The following is a 23,373-nucleotide window of genomic DNA, read 5'->3' as shown; positions in this document are numbered from 1 at the left end:
AGAGGCTATGTCCGAAGTGTTTCCCTGCCCCATGTTCAGTTCCAAGGGTTTGCGCCGCCTTTGCCTTCGTGAAGAAACGAGACTGATGCACAACTCCTCGCTCATCCGGCAACCACAGGCACCGGGCAAGAAGGGAACGGTGGCCCACTTTGGCCACACCCTGATCATCCAGGACCCCCCGCAACACCTTGACGGATTCATCAGATAATGCTTGCATGTCACATAACTCCTAAAAAGCTTTGCATATAAAAAAAGCACTGAATCGGTAACAATCCCTGGTGGATTTTGCTAATTTCTCCTATCAACAACTACTTGGGCAATCGGACAGATTTCAATGCTCTGCAAAAATATTTATTGTGTTTTCTACTTGACTGTAGAGTGTTGAAGACAAGTCAAGCTTTCTGTTAGATCTTCATTGCACCTGTCTAACAAAATGCAAGCCAACCACACAAGTGCTTTTCAATATTAAAAATCCCCCCCAATAGAAAGAACAGTTTTACTAAAACCAGTACAAACTGGGAACAGAAAGGCAAACTACAGATTTGTCTGGTAATAACTAGCATTTATTCATCCTTCAGCAAGATCTTTATCACCTACTTGTTTTTTAATTAAACAGACCAATGAGAAAGGTAAGAAACAACGGAAGTTTCTTGTCTGCTGTTTGTTTTCTGAGCAGCGTTCCCATTTCTAACACATACTTGTATGCCTGTATCTCTTGCTAGAATCGCAGTGTATTACTATATAATTTCTCATGCTTTAAGTAACCACTGAAGATTGCCTTAGTTGTGGAAGGAAGGGAGGAGTATAACTGCATAAAGCACATGAGGCTCATTTGCTTTAAAAAAAACCTGCTTTGTTTCCTCCTTAGTCTATTTTATCATAACAACATTTGCTTTTGGTAGAGCAGTGGAACCTTACAAATATTGTGTCTCCCAAGAAGAGGGGAAGGTACACATTTAAACAAATTTTTTAAAAAACTGATTAAAGGCTCAGTGCACACCTGTAAATTCAAAACAAATCATTAAAGCTAAATGTTCTCCAAAACTCCTCAATATGTATAAAAGAGGGAATGAAGAGACACAAATCCAAAAAACCCCATGTAGGTGAGCCAATCCTGCAGCATGTATTTCTCATCTTTGCTACTACTATTACACCGAATTTGCTAGAAATAATCATGTTTCGAACAAGAAATAGAAAGAAACCACATGAAAGAGATAATATAGGTATATTTAGTATGCGTTTGACTCATTCAACTTTATATAGGCCCTTTAAACACTAAATTATTTTATGCAGACATTTCTTAAAAAGAGAAAGATGGCCATTTACATGCTTTCCTTGAAAACCAAATAAAGAAAGAAAAATAACATCATCCACAATGGCAAATAAGATTATTTATTCATTTGTGTCCTATTAACTGATATTTGTCAACATTACACATTATGGGTTTTTTTTAATCACTATAGGCTCTCTAGTACCTCAACAGTAGAAAATATTTACACAAAGCAAGCATGGAACAGACTGCTTCAAGAACTTTTCCACAATCCTAGAGCATTTCCTGACAAATTCTCATCAATACTCACCTACACAGAACTTCATCATTTGATTTCAGGGTTTTAGTAGCGTACATCATCTCTTGAGCAATAAAATCATAATAATAGAAACAAACTAATGCTGCTGCAATGGCCTGCTTATAAGTCTACTGTATTAAATAATATGTTCCAAACCTTGGATCTATGGGATAGTTAATGACATCTGCAGGATACCCTGGTAATAGAAAGCACTTTTCACATTATCCAAGGAGCTAGTTCTAGCATAACTGGTTTGCAAAACCAGCCAGATCAACAATACCTGTTATAAACAGGATGGGTGCATGGTTCATGCTTCACTTCTAAATGCAACAACAGAAAGGTAGACAATCCACATACTTACACAGGGAGACATTAATAATGGATCTGTTTTCTTTTTATTGTGCTTCCTAACGCTGTCAGTGGATACCTGAGAATACTAGATGTTGACCCACACATTTGGTGCAAAATTATGTTCCTATTCATAAACAGAATCCATCTTTTTTCTTCTTGTTGTTGAGCCAACTGCTAGTATTAACCGAATTATACCACTGTTGTTAAAAGGAGACTTGAAACTAACAGCTCTAAGGGCCTTCAGTTCTTAAAACAGTTTCACTGGTATCTGAATATTTTGAAAACCAACTCTAGGGAAGGCAAACAAGTAGAAGTTGAGTCTCCATTGAAAGAGATCTTATTTTCAATTCAGGAGATTCACACATCTCTAAGAATTTCCATACGTAATGGACTTGAAGCAGGAACAAGCCATATATTCAGAAAGTGTTTCAGATTTAATTAATGCAGCAATGCATGAATACAAGAATGATCACACCTGGACAGATCAGGACAGGTCTATCCATCCCTCTACCCTGTTCCTGTTAGTATCTAGTGGCAGATGCCTCAGGAGGAACATCAAAACAAGGTAAAGATACAGCCATACTTCAGACTACCTTGCACACATTCAGCAACACAGGAGCCAAAGTACTTTGGCTTTTGGTAGACCCTGTTGCCCCTGTTGGATTTCTCTTCTAAGAATTATCCAGTTCTTTTCTAAGCCCATTTAAACTTTTTTGCATCCACCATATTCTCTTGAAAAAAAAAAAAAAAATTCCTAAATTTAGAGTATTGTATAAAAACAAACCTCTTTGTTTATTTTGAAGGTGCTATTTACTAAGCTAATTTGTTGCCTAGTTGGAAAAGACAGAAGTTTTTTTCCCCATTTTCCCCTGCCACAAGTGATTTTACAGATCTGTCATACCACTCCCTAATCATCTGTTTTCCAGTCTGACAAATTCCAGTCTGGTTTACTGACAATTTCTGCCAATTTACTGATAATCTCATACCTTCCTCTTATCTTGAAATATAAGATAATGAGATAGAAGACTGTCAACTTGTCTTTATGTCCAATAATATACAGAAAAGTGGGGGGAACTGACTATTGAAAAAGAAAACCTCCTTACCACTGGGTGGCTTGGGTCGTGGAGGGACATTTTTCTTCGGTGGTAACGCCGGTGTGTCTGATTTGCTTTTGAAAGGGTCATCTGAGAATCCCATCCCTCCAAAAGAGGAGGCGAAAGGGTCTGAAGCTACTGACTACATGAGACAAAAAGAAAAAGAATGTAAGCACATTGTTGAATATCTGTTGTTTCATGAAAGCTACAAGGTAACTCAAGTAAAAGCATTAACTTCAAAAAATGAGGACAGATTTACAGAATTATGTCAGTGGTGTAAGAGGCTAACATCCACTGACAGAGGTGCTAGGACTTCATTAACATTCAAAGGTAGTTATGCTCTTAATCACTTAAGTAGTTCTAGAACTTTTAGTCCTAGCAAAAAGCTGTTGAGAAAAATAGAAGGAAGTAAAACTCTACTTTTTACTATTTGGCAATGAAAGGTCATACTGCAGTCTGGCCTTCACTCTGATAAACAGAGCCATGACAGAAAACTGGAAAAACATGGTAGATTGCAGAATGGATAGCTTTTTTCCCCAAGTTTTTCTTAAGTTATACACAGCTATTTGTCATTTTTGTAAAAGTGCAGGGAAAATTCCATAACCATATCTTCTAATGTTTCCTATATTCAGCTGGCCTTTGTGAAGGACTCTCCTTTTGATTAAAAAAGGCACAAAAAATTATGCCATGCAGGGAAATCTATCATCCTGAAATGAAGAAAGAGGAATTCTGTAGGCAAAGCCAAAGTTCGCAGTCAGACCTTTGCTAAAACTTCTAACTCAAGCCAAACACAGCAAGATTTGTGAAGACTGTTGCCACCTAGTGGAGAGCTAAAACCCCCACTAAAACAGTAAGAAAAGTTAGAAGAAAAATAATACAAGAAGTTTAATTATTCAAAGTGATATGATTATCTATTTTCTTGTTAACATTTACTCTACAGTGTTCAAGTGCTATTGTGAAACTAAGTGTAAGAAGTTGAGCAACTGATGTCAACTGCAAATTCCAAACTCCATCTCAGAAAACTAACAGCAGACTGTGACTGATCCAGATGAGGAGGTAAGGACCTAGTTCTATTTGAAATACCCTATATACTCAACTTATACCAAGAAACCAAGGAAAGAGCAATTCTGTTAAGAGCTATGAAATGTCAGCACACCATGTTTTCCACCTTCCTCTGGTTCCCTGTACTCATGGAGAAGTTTAAGAACAAGCCAGGATGCTACGAGAGATGAAGTATCCAAGCAGCAGACTTCAGGACTTAAAGGCTGGACACTGAGATATATTACTATCTGGAACAACTACCTCTTCTTACAAGTAAAAACTAGAAGTTATTTCTTTTGCTCCTCTGGTATTTGAGAATGTTTGTGAAAAGTTGATTTATCCCTGCTGAATCTACCAGTCTTGGTAAGACTCTGCTGTATCTGAGATGAATGGAAAATGCTTTGCTAAGTAACTGGTGAGGTTGACCGGAAAAAAATTAACGAAAGTGGGTTGTCAGCTGCAAAGTTACAAGCATGTTCTCACGCCCTTAAAAAAAGAAAAAAAAAAAAAGTATCTGTACATAAATTTTTAAAAGGACAGTTGCTTCCCTTGTAACCTTTACCTTTGACATCTGACTGAAGTCTGCAAATCCCTCACTGCTACTGAAAGTGCCACTTCCAAACGGATCCAGTGTTCCAAATGGATCTGAAACAGATACAGGAAAAAAAAGTCAGGTCATTAAAAAACCACTTGCATTTTGACCTGGCATGAGATGTTAAAAGAGAATTCCATAAGAATTAAAAACGGTTTTCTATCAGTTGTTTGCGGGGGGGGGGGGGAAGAAAAAAAGTGAAGTATATAGTGTACACAAAGACTTAATCTTCATAATCCATAATAGGACCACAATGATGTTTGGCAACAGTTCACAAGGCTCTTTATTCTCAACTTTCACATTTGATTCTTCTTTCATAAAGAGATACCTCCTTATTCATCTTCATGAGAAAATTTTTTTCTTCTTACCTGGACCTTTTGAAGAGATACTGGAAGACGTAAAAGGATCACTGCTTTCAAAAGGGTCAGGCTAAATAAGAACAGATATATGTGATTATTGTTCTGCTGTACTGTGTGCTTGTCTTTTTATGCGTATCAAAAGTCTCTCACTTTAAGACAAATTATTTTGTATTTCAGACCACTCTGTTCAGTGGACATATAGTAGGATAAAACTGACTCATTATATGAAATTTGCATTATTAGTGCATTTGGCTATTGATAGCATTGAACAAAACACCAAGTACCTAAAAGCAAAACACATTCAAGTGAAAAGCGTATCGCACTGAAATACAAGCAATATTAGTTACCAGGGCAAAATAAGAAATTATACCCAGAAGCGCCCAGTCTTTAAGCAACAGAGACTGAATATTCCGATCAGGCATTTACATTATTATTAATTCAGAGAGTCTGTGTATCGCTTCTTTTTAAAGAGACGGTGTCTACAGTTGCTCTTCAGTTTGAATTCTGCTGTTATCTAAGTACAAACCTATATTGCAAGACTTGGACGAACCTCCCACTGGCTGATACTGGAATACTGTTCTAACACTTGGCTAGCAATAGTCAATGAATGCCACAAGGGTCAGGGCTTTTAATTAGAAAACAAAACAAAAAATCCATAACCGCCCCCCAAACCAACCACACACATACACGTAAGGACAGCTTAAGAACTGTGACTATATATTTGACAAACGTGTTCTGTGCAGTCCTTCCACCGTGCTGGCTCTATTGTCTGTTGGTGGCTCAGTAATCCTTTAGCCAGATCAGTTCCGTGACTGCACAAATAGAAACATCGATGGAATGGAGGCAATGGTGTGAATGAGTGGGTGCTGGTGGGCTGAAATTCCCAACAGGGGGAGGGGAAAAAAAAAAAAAAAAATCCACCTAACTGCATCCATTATCATGGAACTGGAAAGAACAAACTGCCAATTGCCTTAACAATCCATACTTAATTTTAAGAATAAAATTAATCATGTTTCATCAGTTAGGAGAAAAGTATTTAGTGATACTTCGTTCCTTTTGGCTTTCAGACAATAAGCTTGTCAATAGTAAAGAGATCGATTATGTGTAGATTTAAAAATTACTGACCTTTGAGGGTAAAGTGGGGGGTTTTGTGAATGGATCTGAGGTAAATGGGTCACTCTTCACCTGTTTCTTGAAGAAATCCTCAGGGGCAGAACTACGAAATGGGTCACTTTCCTTAAATGGATCACCTCCAAATGGATCTAGAAGGAGTATTAAAAGGTAAATAGAATGTAGCACCTAGTATGTCCATAATGAACCATTCTATATTTGTCCTCATAGTCACTAATGTAATTTTTCTTATAAAAACACACAATGATTTGGTAAATCTGAAGAACTTCCAAATACCTCTCTAAACAGGGTATTTACTAAGTTTGAACATGTTTATATTAAGGTTATGGACTTCATAAAGAGTTACACGCATGTTATTAACATTGATCCTGAACGCACACCCTGTCAGGTTTTTTAAGTTCCAACTTGCAAACCAAAAATCTGAAGCCAGGGAAACCTTGGAGATCTTTGTATTTGGCTACATACTGTTTATATCACATCTGTCCTGTCATCAAAAGGGCTATTACCTGCTGGTGCAGGTGGTTGTTCTGCAAAAGGATCATGCTGGAATGGGTCACCTATGCAGAACAGAAAAATCATTTGTTTTATCCACTATTTAGCAAGATGATAGAAGTTTGCAAAAATATCATTTACTCAACAATTGGTCTTCAAGGTCTTGGGTAAGCCATTGGTCACTTACTGCCTTTGAAAGGGTCTGCTCCCTTAAATGGATCAGATTTGAAAGGATCTTCTGACTGGAATGGGTCTGTATGCAATTCTTGTGTATTATTGGTAAACACCAAGGCTTTATTCTTAAATGGATCATCCTAAAAATTGAGAGGAGAAACATTACAGCAGCTTACCATGATTAAAATGCTCAGTTACCCACTTAGCAAAAATTCTATGGTATCTTGGTTCCCGTTTAGATCTTAAAAATTAGTTTCTAAAGCACTTTCTGAGTAAGTGGCTTCTAAGTGCAAGTAATTACACAGTAGAAAGAAATGTGTAGCCCGAGGCTACACAGAACATAACAATAAAAGGTTTAACTGTTTATCATATTAATGTATTCAATTCTCAAATATTTAAATAACAAACACAAACCAAACCCCCCAACCATCACGCTATCAAAAAATTCTTCTCCCAGTTATTTTACAGCTCAGCTTCCGGTGAAACAGTTATTTAAAAGGAAAGGATACACAAATCATTTGTGGACTACAAATACAAGAAACTACTACTGAGCAGTCATACTCAAGATGGCTTCTTGTTAACTCATTCGTGAGCTTAAAGCTCAAAGTACTGCTTTCACACTACAAAGCACCACGTGGCAGAAGAGTGTCACCCCAACGTGTTGACGATAGAGAGGTTTGTCAGCAGAGGCCAACCTCTAGCTTTGTCAAGTTAATCCTGCATGAACAAGTAGCAAACTAGAGTTATGAAACCTCTTCAAGGCATTCGTTTGCATTTCATACCCTTGTCTTTTGTCTGGTTTGGGTCTCTCTGGTGAAAGCAGTCCTTGCCACAGCAGCCGTATGTGCTTATGGCACTTGTACAACAGAACTCCGTCGACAATCAAAGCCATTCGACTCCAACGTAAGAAATACCTAGTAACAACTACCCACTTACGCTGCCTCCAACACTAGGAAGATATGGGATTTCTGTCATCCCTTTACAAGATGCAAATGAAGAAGTTTTAATTAATACTTCTCAGAACAGCAGGGAGGGAGGTGGGGAGATGAGGAAGAGGAAGGAAGAATTAAGAAACAGGAAATGGGCACAATGGTTTAAAAAATTTACTACAAACGTATGCTGGAGTTTTCTTCCAGTAAGTGATTCTTAGGTTTTGTAGGTAAGAGAAACATCGGGAAGTTTCCCCTGGAAAGTAGACATAATGTTTATGCAAGCCATGCAAGCACAGAAACTAAGCACTAAAAGTGTTGTAAGACCATGTCTCTCAATGTATTGTTGGTTTTAATCTACACTTTTCTTCTTTTGAGCATTTGTTTTTACAGAGCAAGTGTAAAGCAAGGCATAATGGTAGGATGCCTGCTGAATATTTATTAATACACTATACACGATAAATATTAAACTTCATACTAAACCCATAGTAAATACTGTGCTTACAAGGATTCTGGAAAATAAGCTTCCCTAATGAGGAAGCACCAAGTAGATGTGCAAGTAGAATCAAGCAAGTATGCAACTTCTATATTTAAAGCGAAGAAACAGGCTTAAAAAATGAAAAAAATCTTATGATTTAGAGCATTATTAAATATCCAAATCAACAATAGATACCCAAAAGAAATTGACCAGAAAAATCTTTAAGAACCTGAAGGATCTTATGAATTGGAAAAAATACTGATTAAAAGAAAACATAATAAATGAGATAAGTGATGCTGGAACTGTTTAAGCAGAAGAGAATTATCTATGTATTTTGGGAAGGGAACATGTTTTTTACTGAAATATGTAATAAACACAGCTCACTGCAAAGGAGAAATTTGTATAGCTTCTTTTGGAAATAAGAAATAAATACATGATTAAAGGGAAGTTTACAGCAAAAGAAGATGTCACCTTGGTAAAACGGAGAAGTTGCAAGAAAAAACCAAAACACTTGAATTGGAAATAAAGTCCTACCTACTTCCTGAGACTAAACATGTGACAGGTTACGAATCAAGGGTTAACATGACCTTTTCTTATTGTTTCCATAATTACAGTTTGCTTACGTATCCATACTGTCACTTACACAGGCAAAGAATCCTAGCACAAGATCTAACCTAAAGCTTAAAACTCAGGTTTTCCACCAGCAATTAAAATCTCTGCCCTGCCTTGCACTGGAGAGATCGCTACCTTGCAGGGATCATGGTATCTGCTAACATACCAAAAGCCAACAAAACAAACATCCTAACTATTTCAGATTAGGTGCAAGTCCAAACCTAATTATTGTAAAATACACTAAACAACAGTAATTTTTTTTTACCATAGCTCCATAATTGCTTCTTTCCGTCTGCCCAAGGCCTTCACTTATGTCTGCTAAATTCGTCAGACTACCACCGTGAATCCCATTGAGAGCTTCATTATATTCTTCTATACTTTTATTGACTTCTTGATGACTCTCTTGAAGTTGAGAGAGTTTACTTCTTGCCTAAGCAGTGAAAAATGCTTTAGTATGTTATGCACTCAGTAACACCATCATTCTCGCACTCTCGTTGAACGTGGTTGCCAGAAGGTTGCATTTCCCCCCCCACCAGAGCCGAACTTTTCCTGACTCAAACTGGGAATTAACCTGCTAAGCACCAGTCCAAGAGGCTTATTTCACGAGCCAGTATTTTTTTCTCTTCTGAAAAGCAATCTTTCTAGGTGATGCTCAACGCTTAGCCTTTCAAGAAGCAAAAAAGAAGTTGTACAAACTACAGTGAATACCTGGTTTATTTCTTCCTGTGTTGATTTTAAAGATTTGATTATTGTTTCAAGCTGCACTTTTCCAGCCTGGATACTCTGCTCTAGCTGAGTCTCTTCTTGCTGGAGGCGATTCAGCTCTGCTTTTGCTCTATTAAGGTCATCTTCCTGTGATTTTAAATCTGATTCCTGAGATTGAATCTGCATTTTTAGTGATGAAATCTGAAACAAAATGTTACAAAAATCAGAGTGAAATTTGAAATACATGTAACTTAATAAATTATTAATTTATAATAAATAATAGAAAGTTGTAAAGTAACTTATCAACTGCTAAGGAAGATAACAGGAACTTAATATGAAGAACTGCATGCTGCTTATTATGTTACACAAAATCCTTGATAAAAGCACATAGGACATTCAATAAAACGAAGAAATATTAATATTTAAATGACAGAAATACTACACTAAGGGTAATTAAAAGGTGTTTCTTAGATGGTTACCTTACAGTTTTCAGAACTTGGCTCCTTTTCCATTCAAACATTTATCAATTATTATAAAGTTGATTTTTAACTCTGATAACAGTTAAAATTACACAGTTGCATACAACTCTCCTTATACACTTTCTTACATGACCTTATACACTAAGTTTCGACATTAAGATAGCGTTAGCTACGTTGGCAATTGTAACCCCCTGAAACCCTACTTTTAACTCGGAATACTGATGAGGTTCACAGTGATCAAAATACGCACCACTGCCCACGGACTGTCTCATAGGTCAGGAATAATGCTTCTCAACTACCCTATCAGGTTGAATAGATGTTTCATATATTCACAGAACAGTAACAATTTATGTAGAAAGGGACCCCTGGAGATCATCTGGTTCAAACCCCCATTTATGACCACTATGAAATGTATTTAGGTTAGCAAAATCCTTTCTTGGGCTTCTGTATTTGTAAATTGCTATTTATGGTAAAAATGAATAAACAAAGCAAGCTTATTCATTAAATAAATAGAATTTCCTTCAACAAAAGACACCATGCTCTTGAGCATATCCAGAATTAAGATACACTCACCACCTGTGTTTCTTCCTGGCATTTCTGCCTTACGTCATTCAGCATATCTTTCAGTTTGGCTTTCTGCTGGTCCATTTCATCCAGGCGGTCTTGGGCATCTTGTTTCTGAGCCTCTAGCTCTTGCAAGTTACTTGTCTCCCTATCTAAATCATTTTGCAGTTCCTGAGAAAAATTCCACAGTTTGTAACTTATATTTAGCTGTTCTCCTATAGGAATGATCAACCACAAACAGGCTAGCAAACTCCAAAAGATTTTTCCATGTCATAGAGGCTATTCCCTGCACGCATGTTTTATTTATGCAGGAACTTGTATGAGACATCAGGAAACAAATCAGTGCCCAAAGATGGAAAGAGACTGTGACACAGAGCACATGTAATCAAGCTCCTAATTACCAAAACCAATGCTCTTTGAACAATGATTTCCTAAATTACAGTGTTAGTCAAGCACTAACAAGAAAGACATTTCAAACTCTTACGTATCATCTTGTATTTATATTAACCAGCATCAGAAGAAAACATTTCTGATGGAGAGCAGGAAAATAAAGATCCTTCTGTAAGTTAGAGGAAAAATCCCATGAAAGGAGGAAAGACTTGCCCAGAAGCAACGTAAGGAAAGATAGAAGAAAGAATGCTTAATTCCCCATATGCTATTTTAGATTAAAATGAAAACTGATAATGATAAACAGAGTTTTTACCTGAACTTCATTGGTTTTCTGTCTGATTGATTCTTCCTTTTCCCTAATGTCCTGCTCTAGCGAATATTTTTCTCTGTAAGATAAACAAGCACATGCATTCATGATTAGTTAAATAATACAACACACACATGCACGCATGCAAAAACCAATTAAATATTATTCTGGAAACACCATGCAGCCAAAAATGCCAGCCCATATTCTGATACATTCTTTACAGGAGTAAAGGTGTATACATATGAATTATTCTTCAAAAAATACGATGTGTTCCATAATCAATCTTCTGAAGTCACCCGGTAGAATCCAGGCTGGCTTTACATAATTGGCTAACGGTAGGGTATCAGTGGGAGATTTGCCACCAACTTCAGTGACAAGTAATGATAAACTGACTAAAAGAAAACAAGAGTAATGGACACGTCGGTACTATATACTTAATTGATTCTCCTACTCCAAGATTTTGTTAATAGTCCACAACTATTACCTCTGCAGCTGTGCAATTTCTTGACTAATATCATCCAGTTCCTTCACCCCTGTAAATTCTCCTGATCCAACGGAACTTGAACTATCCTGTTAAGAATTAAATAGTCTATTAAAATGCCAGGTTGTAACAGAAGATCTTCCTTTACAAAGGCTGAGGACAAAGGGGGGACACAATCCTCATTATATGCATTTGCAAAATTCTATGGGAGACATCAAATTATTATGCAACAACCACTGAGCATGCCACACAATTCTGCCTGCGAGACAGGAGAATTTTCTCTATGCCCATTTAACAGATGGGATAGTTGAAATACACAGCAGTTAAAGGACATGCACAATGTCAACGAATAAACTACAGGCAATGGTAGAATTAAAATTCAAAAACTAAAAACCCAGCTCTGCCATAATCAATAGCAAAGCTTGCAGGCAACTTAATGAAATCAGACTGCAATTTCAGTCTTCTTGAGCCCTGCCACAAATTAATGCCATTTTCTGCAATTACACCCAGTTTCCTGCAGTGCAGGTCGTTTCTACAGCCATTCGGGTGTAGATCAGGGAAGATGCAGAGGGGTATCCCTTGAAGTTCTTAAAAAAAGGATCTCATCATTTGGTACAAAATTTGTCATTATTATAAAAAGGATTGCTAGTTCTTTGGAAAAAAATCACTGCAACTGAGCAAAAACTGCAACACTGAACTCACTGCTAGTATGACAAATCAGTAGATGTACCATTTTTAAATAGCATTTTAAAAAGAAGGAAGTACAGTTTGCTTACTTTGCTCACTTTGAGATTGCTGTGATAACCACAGAAAGTTTGGCTTTATTGAATATAAAAAAACTCCAACAACCCAACCAACAAACCACAAACAGATAGCATAGTAAAATGTGACATTTTTTGTGGAAACAATAGGTGAATATCCAGTTTAAATAAGTTAATTAAGTCCTCATTTTTGGATGAGCATTTCTTTTGTTAATATGCCACTAAGTAATCATAGATAACAACAATCCAGACTAATTCTTGAAGCTAGCAAAATCAAAAGCTTCTAATATCACTTTTATATTTTCAGACTAGATACAGTTTTGCTCAGAGACCTCTACTGTATGCTGTACATGATCATAGTAAGGTGTTACCCAATTTGATTATGGAATAAGTTAAAATCAGTTGCCGCATTGTTTAGGATAACACCGTTCATTGTTCCACATGAACCAAAAACTAATCTGCTATGCTCACAGTAACACACAGTTTATTTCATGTTATATTCAGCTAAAACCACAGTAGATTAAAAAAAAGATCCAATGAACTGAAAATAATGGGAAGCTTAAAGCTCTCGCACCAAGACATATTTATTGCCCACAGCTTCAGAGAACTGGTACACGAGTAACTTTAACGTGTCAACCCTGAGCTGCCTGTCAAAGAACTTCTTGACAGACCAATGCATCTCCAATTGTTGAAGGAAGCAGTGTCACTGGGTCAAGAGCCAATACCAGGAACTTCACACTACTGTGACATTATCATCATGCCAAGAGCAAGTGTCACAGAACACAAGAGCAAAGAGACAGGAGAAGGCGTAGAAATAAAAACTTTTAAAGTTACAAGTAGCATATATAAACAAATTTGCATCCTTTTGGACGTTACAATTACTCACACGACGCATTTCTGTTAGTGCTGAGATCTCAGTTCCTACAGGGGTCAAGTAACCTGACAGAGTCTACAGAAAAAGGATATAGGAAAAACCTTAAAAGGACCAGCAACAATTAAAATATATTAGAGGCTCGAAAGCTTTCTGGTTAGGGAAAGTAAAAAAGAGTAAAGGAAAATAATTTATAGAAAAGATTAATGTATTGATATGACAGAAGTATTTATTAACTTAAGTTTCAGAAATACTCTAACGCTATTGAGGAAAGGAACAAAGCAGGGTTCAGTAAAAGATTAGATGCTCCAGTAAAATAGTATTAACAGTGTTGGATATAGGACTATGGACTGTCATGCTACAAGGGATTCATCAACCACCAACTCCCAGAAACTAGGAAGTCATCACTCTCCATTTAGACATTTAAAAAAAAAAAAAAATTTTTACATTTTCATGAGAGGAATTTGGTACTGATCACAGTCAGGGACAGGCTACTAAAGCAGCTCTTAACAGTTGCTTTTAACAGTTCCCTGAAGTTAAAAACCAACCCCTTCTCTATGACAAAGGAGTATTTTTCATGCTAGGCTTTTCTCAGCATTATTATTCCTTTATTTATGGAATATTCTACTGCATTCTTCTTTACTTACTGTCTTGTGTTGTTAAAAATCTATGTATATTTTCAGATGTTAAAGAATTTTGTCAGAGAAGAAAAAAAAAAATCGGCAATTCTTTACCATAATATTACAAGAAAAAAAAAAAAAAGTTACAAAATGAATACTCAAAGCCCATTACTTTCAAAGCACATAAGCTCAGTATTATCTACAAATAATCAATGACTTACCTGTATGGGAGTGTTCCTCTCTGTGGGAGGGATCATATCTGGGGACAACACTTGTGGAGGATCAATCCCTTTACTGACCTTCTGTTGGATGAGATACATTGCTAGTGCAAACTGGTCTTTGCTTAGCTTTCCCATCTGTCTGGTGTCTGCCAAAGCCCTGGTAAAAAATAGATCATATTTGTAAACAAGGAAAGCTTATTTCTCCTCTACCAAGAAGCCTGACATACACATACACATGTAATTTTCTTTTGATTCAGCCTCATCAGAGCTTGTTTATTCTAGTGAGAGAGTCCCATAAACAAAGCAGAATTTTGACATATTTAACTGAATAGAACAGCGTTACTCTAAGAAAATATTTAGAGCACTAGAACTTCAAAGAACAATCACAACCCACAGACTGACCTATACCCCCCTCCCACAAAAACAAAGGGAGTATTTATTTTTTCCTTGTTTTTCCATATAGCCCACATATTGTAGAACAGCAACAGGGCAAGTAAAAGAGGTTGGGGGGCTTGGGGGGCTTTTTTTTTTTAGTGTTAGGATCACAATTCTGGCTGGATAACCGGACTTCCCAGATCAGCAAGTTACAAAAATACACCTACTAGGGAATTCTTACCATATATGTGCTAGGAGATTCTGAGACAGACCTGAATGCATAAAAATGTCCTTTACTTCTTGGCCACTCACAAAACCATCCATGTCTGTGTCTGTTTTTAAGAAAATTTCATCGTATCGCACTTTTTCAGATGTCGGTACTACCCAATTCACAGATGGCTGTAAAACCAAGTTTTATATTTCAAAAGAAGGTAGACAGTCTTTATCAACGCACTGAATATCTATGACATTATTCAGAGTTGGATGTGCTGAACATCTTGCACAATCAAATCTGGTTGGTAAATAGGTAGTTCCCCTTTTCCCATGAATGTTTTTGCTTACTGTTTTTTATCTCAATTACAAATACTGATAAACAGCTATTCTTCAGTTGAAAAACATTCATTCTTTGGAAATAATGGAGCATACTAAGTCCTCAGGCTAATAACACAGGAGCTTTAGAAGGTAGATTAATGATTTCTTTGGTACTAAAGCAGATACATGAATAAAACCTTTCTATGGTTTCACTTTCTACGGAGAGTGAAAATTCCCTGTAAGATTTGCTACCTCATGGTCACACTGACTAAAATTCACCTGTTTTTCTTCTGTTCTTCCAAGTCTTACCATTCTCATTTTATTCCCTCCATCCAAATCACCCACCAACAAACACGTTTTCAGAAAAGTGCTCATATGAGACAGAAATCAAAAAGCAGTTTTATTTTTTCCTGCAGTTTACCAATACCCAAAAAAAAGGAAGAAAGAGGGAAAAAAAAAAAAGGAAGGGGGGGGGAAGGAAGAAAGAGGGGAAAAAAAAGGAAGAAAGAGAGGGGGAAAAAAAAAGGCAGTGGGGAGATTTGTACCTGTGCTTGTTTGATGCTGTGCTTGGGAGATAAACTCCCTGTGCTGTTCAGACTGTTGACACTACCATGAGATGGGGTGGAACGGAGGCTGTCTTTTGGTGGAGGACTTGCAGGGAGAACAGGAACTGCACCAGGAAAGACGGGAGTCTTCTTTCTTTTAGAAGGTGGTATGAGAGAAGGGGGTAATAGTGAAGGAACTGGCTCTTTCTCAAGAGCTCTATAAACCAAATGCATTGCCTGCAAGGGCAAAAAGGTCAGATAACATTAGCAATTAGAAGAAAAAGCAACAAGATTTTCCAGTATCAGTCATTTACATATTAGTAAAACAAAGACAGTAAGATTAGAGATGTAAACCAGAGCAGATCATTTTGAATGTAATTCCAGGAAGTTTAATCTTGATGACCCAGGCAAGAGTCAGTAGATGGATTTGAGAAAGATCATTTAATAGCTCCGTATGAACAATTTAGATTACAACAGTCGACTATAGCAGAGAAAGCTGCAAAGCTCTTGAGAAAAAGCTGAGCAATTTGCTCTAGCAGACACACTGTGAATTGAGAATTTAAAGCAACCTACCACAGCAAATTCATCCTTGTCCAGGTGACCATCTTTATCAATATCACTGAGATCCCAGACCTGCAGCAATTATGATAAAAACAACAATTTAGAGAACAAGTTACGTTTTGTGCTTTTGATGTTAGTTGTCGTCATATTAAGCATGCTCTCAAGACTCCTAATAGACTTTTGTGAAGATCACATTAGTTATATTAGACCTAGCTAGACAGTCTCTGATGAAGCAGACTGGATCAGAGTTTTCTGGCAACGTGAATCCACACTGGCTCTAACAAATTCTGCATGCAACACAGGCAAGTTTTTCATCTTTCGATGTTGCAATTAAGGAGTCAAGCTGACTAAAAACATCCAGAGGTGGCTTTCAGAATTGTCCAGAGGGTGTGGGCTAGCAAATTGTCCAAATTTGTCTCATAAGAAAGTTAAAACATTTTAGAAAAGTCAATCCATTTCTAATTTGCATTCCATTCCTAAATTTCTAGTTGTCACTTTTAGTCAAAAAAGAAAAAAAAAAAGTCCACCCACAGAATTTTCTATAGGAGAGAATTTAAGCATCTGTCAACTTTAGCTCATTATTAGGTCAAGTACAGCCAAAGAAACTAGCAGGAGATTCAGAAGGATACAAAACTTTGTATACTCTAATACTCAGCCATCAGCTAACACTGTTTATATAACTCGGAGACAGTATAGTAGAGTGGGCAGAACGCTAAGACAGAGGCTCAGTCCTCTGAACTCTACTCCCAGCTTTATCACTGGACCCCTGTACGAATTTAAGCTAGTTGATTTATCTCCTCTGCCCATTTTCTCAGTCCTCTATCTTGTCCACAAACTTTTCTGGAACAGGAAAAGGCTTCCTGCATTTCTATGGTGACAATAACAAGATAAAATACAAAGCCTTTCAAGAGTGAGTACTTCACAATATTGAAGTACAGATTTAAAACAAGTCATACTTAGATTTTTCTAGATAACATAAAGAGGCAGTTCTTCCTGAAGAGATGAAAGTATGTAACACAGATACAGCTCTTACATAGAATGTACTCATTCTCAGTCATATCAACACGCAAAACATTAAAGAATACGTATTTTAAATAGAAGTAGAAAAATACTTTAAGGTTTGCTTCTCTTGCAAATATTCAATCGATGCACTAAACTCAGATCTCAGAAGTATTTATAAATATACATAAAAAAAATACTTGACAATTTGACAGCTACAATAAACTAGGATGTTTTAAAGTGTTCTCTTGCATAAAGAGCGGACAGATTTAATGGTATGTCTAATAATTTGTATTTGAAAAAATGACAAAACAGTGGAATATAATGTTATAAAAGCTGTTATGGTTTAGCAGAGGTTTTTCTTGTTTTTAAACAACCAAAATCAAAACCTCCAGCTCTTAAAATGAACACAGAGATAACAAAGCCAATCTACTCTAGGGCCCAAATTACTACTATTATTCTTATTTCTAAGTGGAAGACTTCAGAGCCTACTTAATGTTCTTGCTATATAGCATGCACTTGATGCAAAATCTCAGCCAAAACCTGATCTATGTTGATAAGTTACATTTAAATATTTAACATTGCAACTACAAGAAGCTAAATAGAGACTAGCTAAATCTAAACAGCATACTTACCCTTCCTAGGATATCAAGAGGTAGCTTTGAATTCATCAGTACTGGTTTTACTTTGTCTCCTGAAAGTAAACCATTTACTGGCAAAAGGCTTTCAAAAATACCATCAAACTTTGCTTTTTCTTCCACCTAGTTGGTAAGAAATAGCCTGAATAAGTAAAAAAGTGTGCCTGTGTGAGTGTTGAAAATGAGATCTTGCAAGAAATTAAAACTGGCCAGTAATGTGTTCATTCTAAATTTCCAAGCTTTCTTGCAAGTGGCACCATCCTCTATTTAAACGTAAACCCCACGGAGCTAGATTTAGGAGCTTAATTTCAAAGCTAAGGTTATGATAGCTAAGAGATTTTAATATGCAGCATACAAAGTGTGTTTCTGTAGTGTTCTAAAAGGACAATGCATTCTGATTAAAACACTGCTGACCAGATTTCAAACAAACTTTGACAAACTCTGTAGAACTAAAAACTATTCTTCCCAAATAATTTCCTTCCCACTTCAAAGTACAACATGCAAGTACAAACAAACAAAAAAATCAGCATTAGAAGTTATTTTATTAGATGTCTACCTTTTGGAAAATGTTTGCATTTGAAAATCAACTAAATACAAATATTCCCATGTATGTATCAGAAGTTATTTTTTTTCCACTGATATATACTGTGTGTATCACTGAATACTAATTAGGACATATGAACTCAAGCATTAAATTAATACTTCAGGATGGATTTGGTGAAATGCTTTGCTGTTCTCAGTGGGGTTCCTTTATACAAACATGAAAGTGCCTACTATTAGGATTCTGGAAGAAATCCAGGCAGAAGATTAAAATTCATTGTGTCTTAAAAACATCACACCAGGGGTTGTCAAAGGCGTGTTTAATACTTATTTCAAATATAAAACTACAGCTCAATATTCTCTACTGTGTACAAATCTGTCATCAGAAAGAGAGGACTTTTGAAATGGGAAATATATTTGATACAAAATTCTCTCACTGGGAAAATTACAGACAAGGAAAATATTTACTTTTAAAGAATGGATGGAATGTATTGTCTTTTACACTTACCCTAACAGCCCAGTGAGTCTCAGTTGAAGGTGGTGTGATCAGCAAAGGACTGCTAGTGTCATGCTAAAATTAAAGATTTTTTTATTTATATGTGTATATATACATAAATACACACACTATTCTGTCTCTAATCCATACTAATTCCTTTAAGAGACGGTTATACACGTGAAGCTTAACTACACTGAAGAAAACAAAAAGGCTTGGCATGTACCCAAATAAAAAAAGGTCATACTGATTTATACTCTTACAGTACTTCGATAAGGACATTAGGTGCCCCAACACAGAACTAAGACAAGCTAAAGGACGTTCCACAGCAGCTACTGCAGGCAAAGCTGCGGTCATGACCTTTACTACACGCTCCTGTTGACCTAGCCCAAAAATAATCTTCTTTGTTTTCTTTTATTTTTTCATAAATTTAGAGTTTAGCCACATCAGCTTCCTGAACAAGCTGGCCGTAGTTAAACTCGCATCAGTTTTGCAGTCCAGGAAGGGGCTGGTGCATACTACTCGGGAAGACAGGACTATAGCAGCCATGACTGCAGTTGTCTTAAGGAACAGTCTGACAGCAGCCTGAAGTCTCAGAACCATGACATTTATGAAACGGTCCAGCGTTGCAGCTGAAGCCTTAGTTCTCATATAACACACACATACATTTAGGTATATATTACTTACAAACTTAGGAGGTGGCACAGTCAAGTTCAGACTGCTCAGGTTAACTTCATGGCCATTCTGTGCACATGCTACAAGGCGCAACGCGACATAGAAACCCTAGAAACAACAGTGGTTTCTATTAAAAAACCTAACCAGTCTAAATCACTGTCTCCAATAACCCACTTATGATTTTTACTAACACCGTACATGTGCAACTCGGTAAAGTGTGGAAACAACAGATGTATAGCCCCATCAGTTAACTGCACAGTCACAACTACCCCGCTGCTTTTAAAGATCATTCAGGAAAAACTTTACAATAACATGGAACAAAGAGCAGAAAACTTCAAAGCTAGTTTAAGAAGGACTCTCCCATAATTCAGTAAATTTCAACAATTTTTCTTAAAAATCAGTAACATTTTAAAAAAAAAATAATTCTCCATATCTACAAGTAACTTGGTATTTGATATTCCAAGCCATTTTTAGAAATGCTAGTTATATTTGCTCGTGCAAGAAAGACTTCTAAAGTAAATCTTAAAATCATAGTTTGTATTTGTGAAAACCTCAATGACTGTGTATCCATATATCACACACATTGATTGTTTACCAAACAAAAGAAGGACAGAAAATTAGATCCAAACTTCTTCAGCAGCCTCAGAGTAATATACTTGGATGTGACCAGTGCTAGGAAAAAACCCTCATGTTGTAAATGAAAACTTTAAAAAAAAAAAAAAGCTAAAGATAACTACCATGGATATCAGGGTTTTCCTGAAACAAGGCTAATATGTGGAAGGTAACGTAAGAGGTCTACAGGCACACTTAATTTACCTGTTTATCTAAGTATCCTTTACCCTCCGGGTCAGCCAAATCCCATATCTGTGGAGACAGAAAATAAAAGCCATTGTGATTTTAAAATAAAACTTAACTCAGCTCAACAGTTCATATTGTATGCATTCTTGAACTGTTCGCTGCAGCTTTCAAATTATAACATACAACGTTATTTAATTCTCAAGTTAACAACAAAAATGTTACACAAAAGACAATTTTTCCTTTTAGATTCCTATGAAAGTCCAAACAATACCTCGGAGCTATTACCAATCTGTGGTTAACCTCATGTTCAAAGGATCTCACTTGCATTCCACCAAATTCCTTTTTGCAAACCCCTTCTGCTCAACATTAGCTGCACTTAAGCAAGTGTACAGATAATTACTGCATTAGCTAATTCCTTCAACTTACTTTTCCAAGGATAATATCAGAGAGACCGGATTTTTTAAGAAACAGCGCAGCTTCACTTGCCCCAACTCTCCCTGTATATGTTGGATCTACCTGAAAGATAAAAATTCACATTCAATTGAAGCATGTCTGTCATGAAAGCAGAGATGAGAAATGAAACGCCTCTTGTCTCTAGGTCAAAAGGAGTTATACTCAGCAGAGAGAATTTACAGAAGTTTAGCACTGCAATGGGGAAAGGAAAGAGAGGGAAATCTTGGAGAAGAGGAAATTGCATTTTAATTTTTTTTTTAAAGTAACCTACCTGTTTGTAATAAGTTTCATATAATGGATTCCCAGTAGAAAACTGAAAAACAAGAGAGATGTTATGAAAACAAAGAAAGAACTGCAATCACAGATAGCCCATGTTTAGGGATTAGCAGGGGGGGGAAAAAAAAAAAGTATAGTGCTTTGTGTATTACTTCTATCAAAAATACAAAATGGCATGTTAATTTGCTGTGTTCCAAACTGGATACCTGAAATCTAAGTGTGGGTAACACAGATCCCCCCAAACTCGCAGCCAACAGACTACTGCCACTTCTTACTACTTCTTATTCACCAGTATTCGTACCTACACTCACGCTTTTAATTAACACCACTATATGGTAATAAGGTTTTGTAGAACAGCTTTGAACTATTTGCCAAGGTATTTCAGATCAGTTTGAGAACTACTGATATCAAAGGCAGGGTTTTCAACATAACGCCGACTTGACTACCTCCTGCGCTGCATATATACTTCGGGTATATTTTCAGCAGACAATTATATACACACACAGAGACACAGAGCCTTTGTATCAAAATATGCCAGTGCGTACGCGTTTTCAGCGCTAGGATCTTAAACTGAAATAGAGTTTAAAAAAAAAAAAAAAACCCAAACCAGAACAAACAGTTAATTAACAAATGTCAGAATCCCCTGACAATGGTGTTTGAAGATTTCAACTTGCTGTTATCACTGCATTACACAAAAGCAGCAGACACAAGGTAGGCCCTGCCTTTTCAGAACACTAAACAAGCAGATTCCTCTTCCTCCTTGCTGACATTCCCAGCAAATGGGAACTGAAACGCCAAAAGAGGCGGAAGCCCCAACACCCACCTTCTCACCTGCCTCCCACAATGGCCGCACGAGTTCTAGCCACGTGCAGCTTATACCTCCACACCGTTCTCCAGCCTCAATGCCAAGAGCAAAAACGTTACAACCCAGTCTCAAACCAGTCACCCCTTAGAGCAGTCAAAGGCCTTAAAAAAACCAAGCAACGAAACAACCCAATAAACAGAGCCTAATGACCGAGACGCAGAGATGTCGAAACATCCCAAAGCCTGCCTGGGACAACTGCTCTCCACCTACAGGACACAGGTCAGACATCTGACGAATGAATATTTTGCACTAACTCTGATCACTGGGTGTCACCTCCCAAATGCTACCTTCTTCCTCATCATCCACATGGATTTCCGGATGTTCTGCCTACACTGAGGGGAAGGGAGACAGAAACATGATGACAGAAAAGACTGATGAAAAGCTTGAAATCTTATTTTACACAAAGAGAATGTTCCTGTAAGTTTACAACAAACAGGCCAAATCTTAATTTAAGGAGCTATCCAAAATAACGAAACCCTATTAACCAAAAGCAAGTGAACACCGAGCTCTTTCAAGATCAGTTGTTCTACCTGGCTAGAAAGATCATGCATTTTCAGCAGAGCTTCCTAAACATCTCAAATGTACTTCACTTATATCCATCAACAAAATAAGCCACAGCATTCTCCACCAGCACACTCTAGAAGCTCTTGCTCTTCCAGAAGCTGGACAGGAGTTCAGAAGAAAGCTGCGGCCATAACTCATAAATCTGACTCATCTTTTTGCTGGCTTGTAAATGATCAGCATAGATAAGCACTGTGCTCCTGTCCAAAGCAGGAGACACATCATTTGGAGAAAAGGTGGAAGTAGGAAACTGTTCAACTCTGAATAAAATCTCCTACCAACTACCACCCAACTCTATACCTCTCGTTTACCAGAAGGCTCAGAGAAGCTAGCCAAAGACCAACTACAAGCTCCTCTAACTAATTTGGCAAGTATGCCAGAGCACGCAGGGACTGGATTCATACCAAGATACAGAGCAAGCCGCTCCAGCAGCAGTACTGAATGATCTCATCCCATCACCAGACATTCCTGTCATCCTCATTTGATATTGCCAGCCATGACATACAGCTGACTTACCTGACAGAGGTGGCACGAAGCCAGGGTGATGTGCTTAATGGCTGTGAAGTTTCTTCTACAGCAATATATCCTTCCAAGTGCTGCTGGAAAGCACTTCATCACTCGACTCCCTACTTGCAGAATTTCACAAAGATCAAGCCTCTCTGACCGATTTACCTAAGCGACTGCATCACTGTGATGAAGCAGACCAGACAAAATGGGCTCAAGTGATAAAAATAGCATAGCTGCCTATCTACCCATCACCACACGTGACTACACCGCTATCATTCAAGATGATTCTGCAGTTTGATGACATCTGCTGATGAAGAACCTACACAAGACAGTGTC

The 23,373-nt window shown here is 37.2% G+C and overlaps 1 protein-coding gene across 8 annotated transcripts in view; it reads right to left on the bottom strand.

Moving 5' to 3' along the window:
* The window catches only part of EPS15L1 (epidermal growth factor receptor pathway substrate 15 like 1), a 44,393-nt gene that overhangs the window by 17,959 nt on the left and 3,061 nt on the right, over positions 1 to 23,373 (bottom strand). Inside the window, exons 2-23 of one of the 8 annotated variants that reach the window (XM_075723803.1) lie at positions 21,100 to 21,141; positions 20,802 to 20,891; positions 20,394 to 20,441; positions 19,590 to 19,685; positions 18,918 to 18,980; positions 17,867 to 17,992; positions 16,245 to 16,304; positions 15,672 to 15,908; positions 14,837 to 14,994; positions 14,221 to 14,377; positions 11,751 to 11,836; positions 11,273 to 11,345; positions 10,579 to 10,740; positions 9,530 to 9,727; positions 9,087 to 9,251; positions 6,819 to 6,942; positions 6,643 to 6,693; positions 6,131 to 6,267; positions 5,015 to 5,075; positions 4,617 to 4,699; positions 3,023 to 3,155; positions 2,629 to 2,650 (exon numbers count right to left, since the gene is read on the bottom strand). In XM_075723803.1, the coding sequence (XP_075579918.1) occupies positions 2,629 to 2,650; positions 3,023 to 3,155; positions 4,617 to 4,699; positions 5,015 to 5,075; positions 6,131 to 6,267; positions 6,643 to 6,693; positions 6,819 to 6,942; positions 9,087 to 9,251; positions 9,530 to 9,727; positions 10,579 to 10,740; positions 11,273 to 11,345; positions 11,751 to 11,836; positions 14,221 to 14,377; positions 14,837 to 14,994; positions 15,672 to 15,908; positions 16,245 to 16,304; positions 17,867 to 17,992; positions 18,918 to 18,980; positions 19,590 to 19,685; positions 20,394 to 20,441; positions 20,802 to 20,891; positions 21,100 to 21,141 (2,372 nt within the window). Of the gene's footprint in view, positions 1 to 2,628; positions 2,651 to 3,022; positions 3,156 to 4,610; positions 4,700 to 5,014; positions 5,076 to 6,130; positions 6,268 to 6,642; positions 6,694 to 6,815; positions 6,943 to 9,086; positions 9,252 to 9,529; positions 9,728 to 10,578; positions 10,741 to 11,272; positions 11,346 to 11,750; positions 11,837 to 14,220; positions 14,378 to 14,836; positions 14,995 to 15,671; positions 15,909 to 16,244; positions 16,305 to 17,866; positions 17,993 to 18,917; positions 18,981 to 19,589; positions 19,686 to 20,393; positions 20,442 to 20,801; positions 20,892 to 21,099; positions 21,142 to 23,373 lie in introns of those variants that run through there. The other 7 variants (XM_075723801.1, XM_075723802.1, XM_075723804.1 and 4 more) reach the window with 7 other exon arrangements.

The sequence above is a fragment of the Pelecanus crispus genome, chromosome 20, assembly GCF_030463565.1.
Source record: "Pelecanus crispus isolate bPelCri1 chromosome 20, bPelCri1.pri, whole genome shotgun sequence".
NCBI classification, from domain to species: Eukaryota; Metazoa; Chordata; class Aves; order Pelecaniformes; family Pelecanidae; genus Pelecanus; species Pelecanus crispus.
Note: the sequence above shows the minus strand (reverse complement) of the source record. Positions and strands in the feature narration are given on the sequence as shown.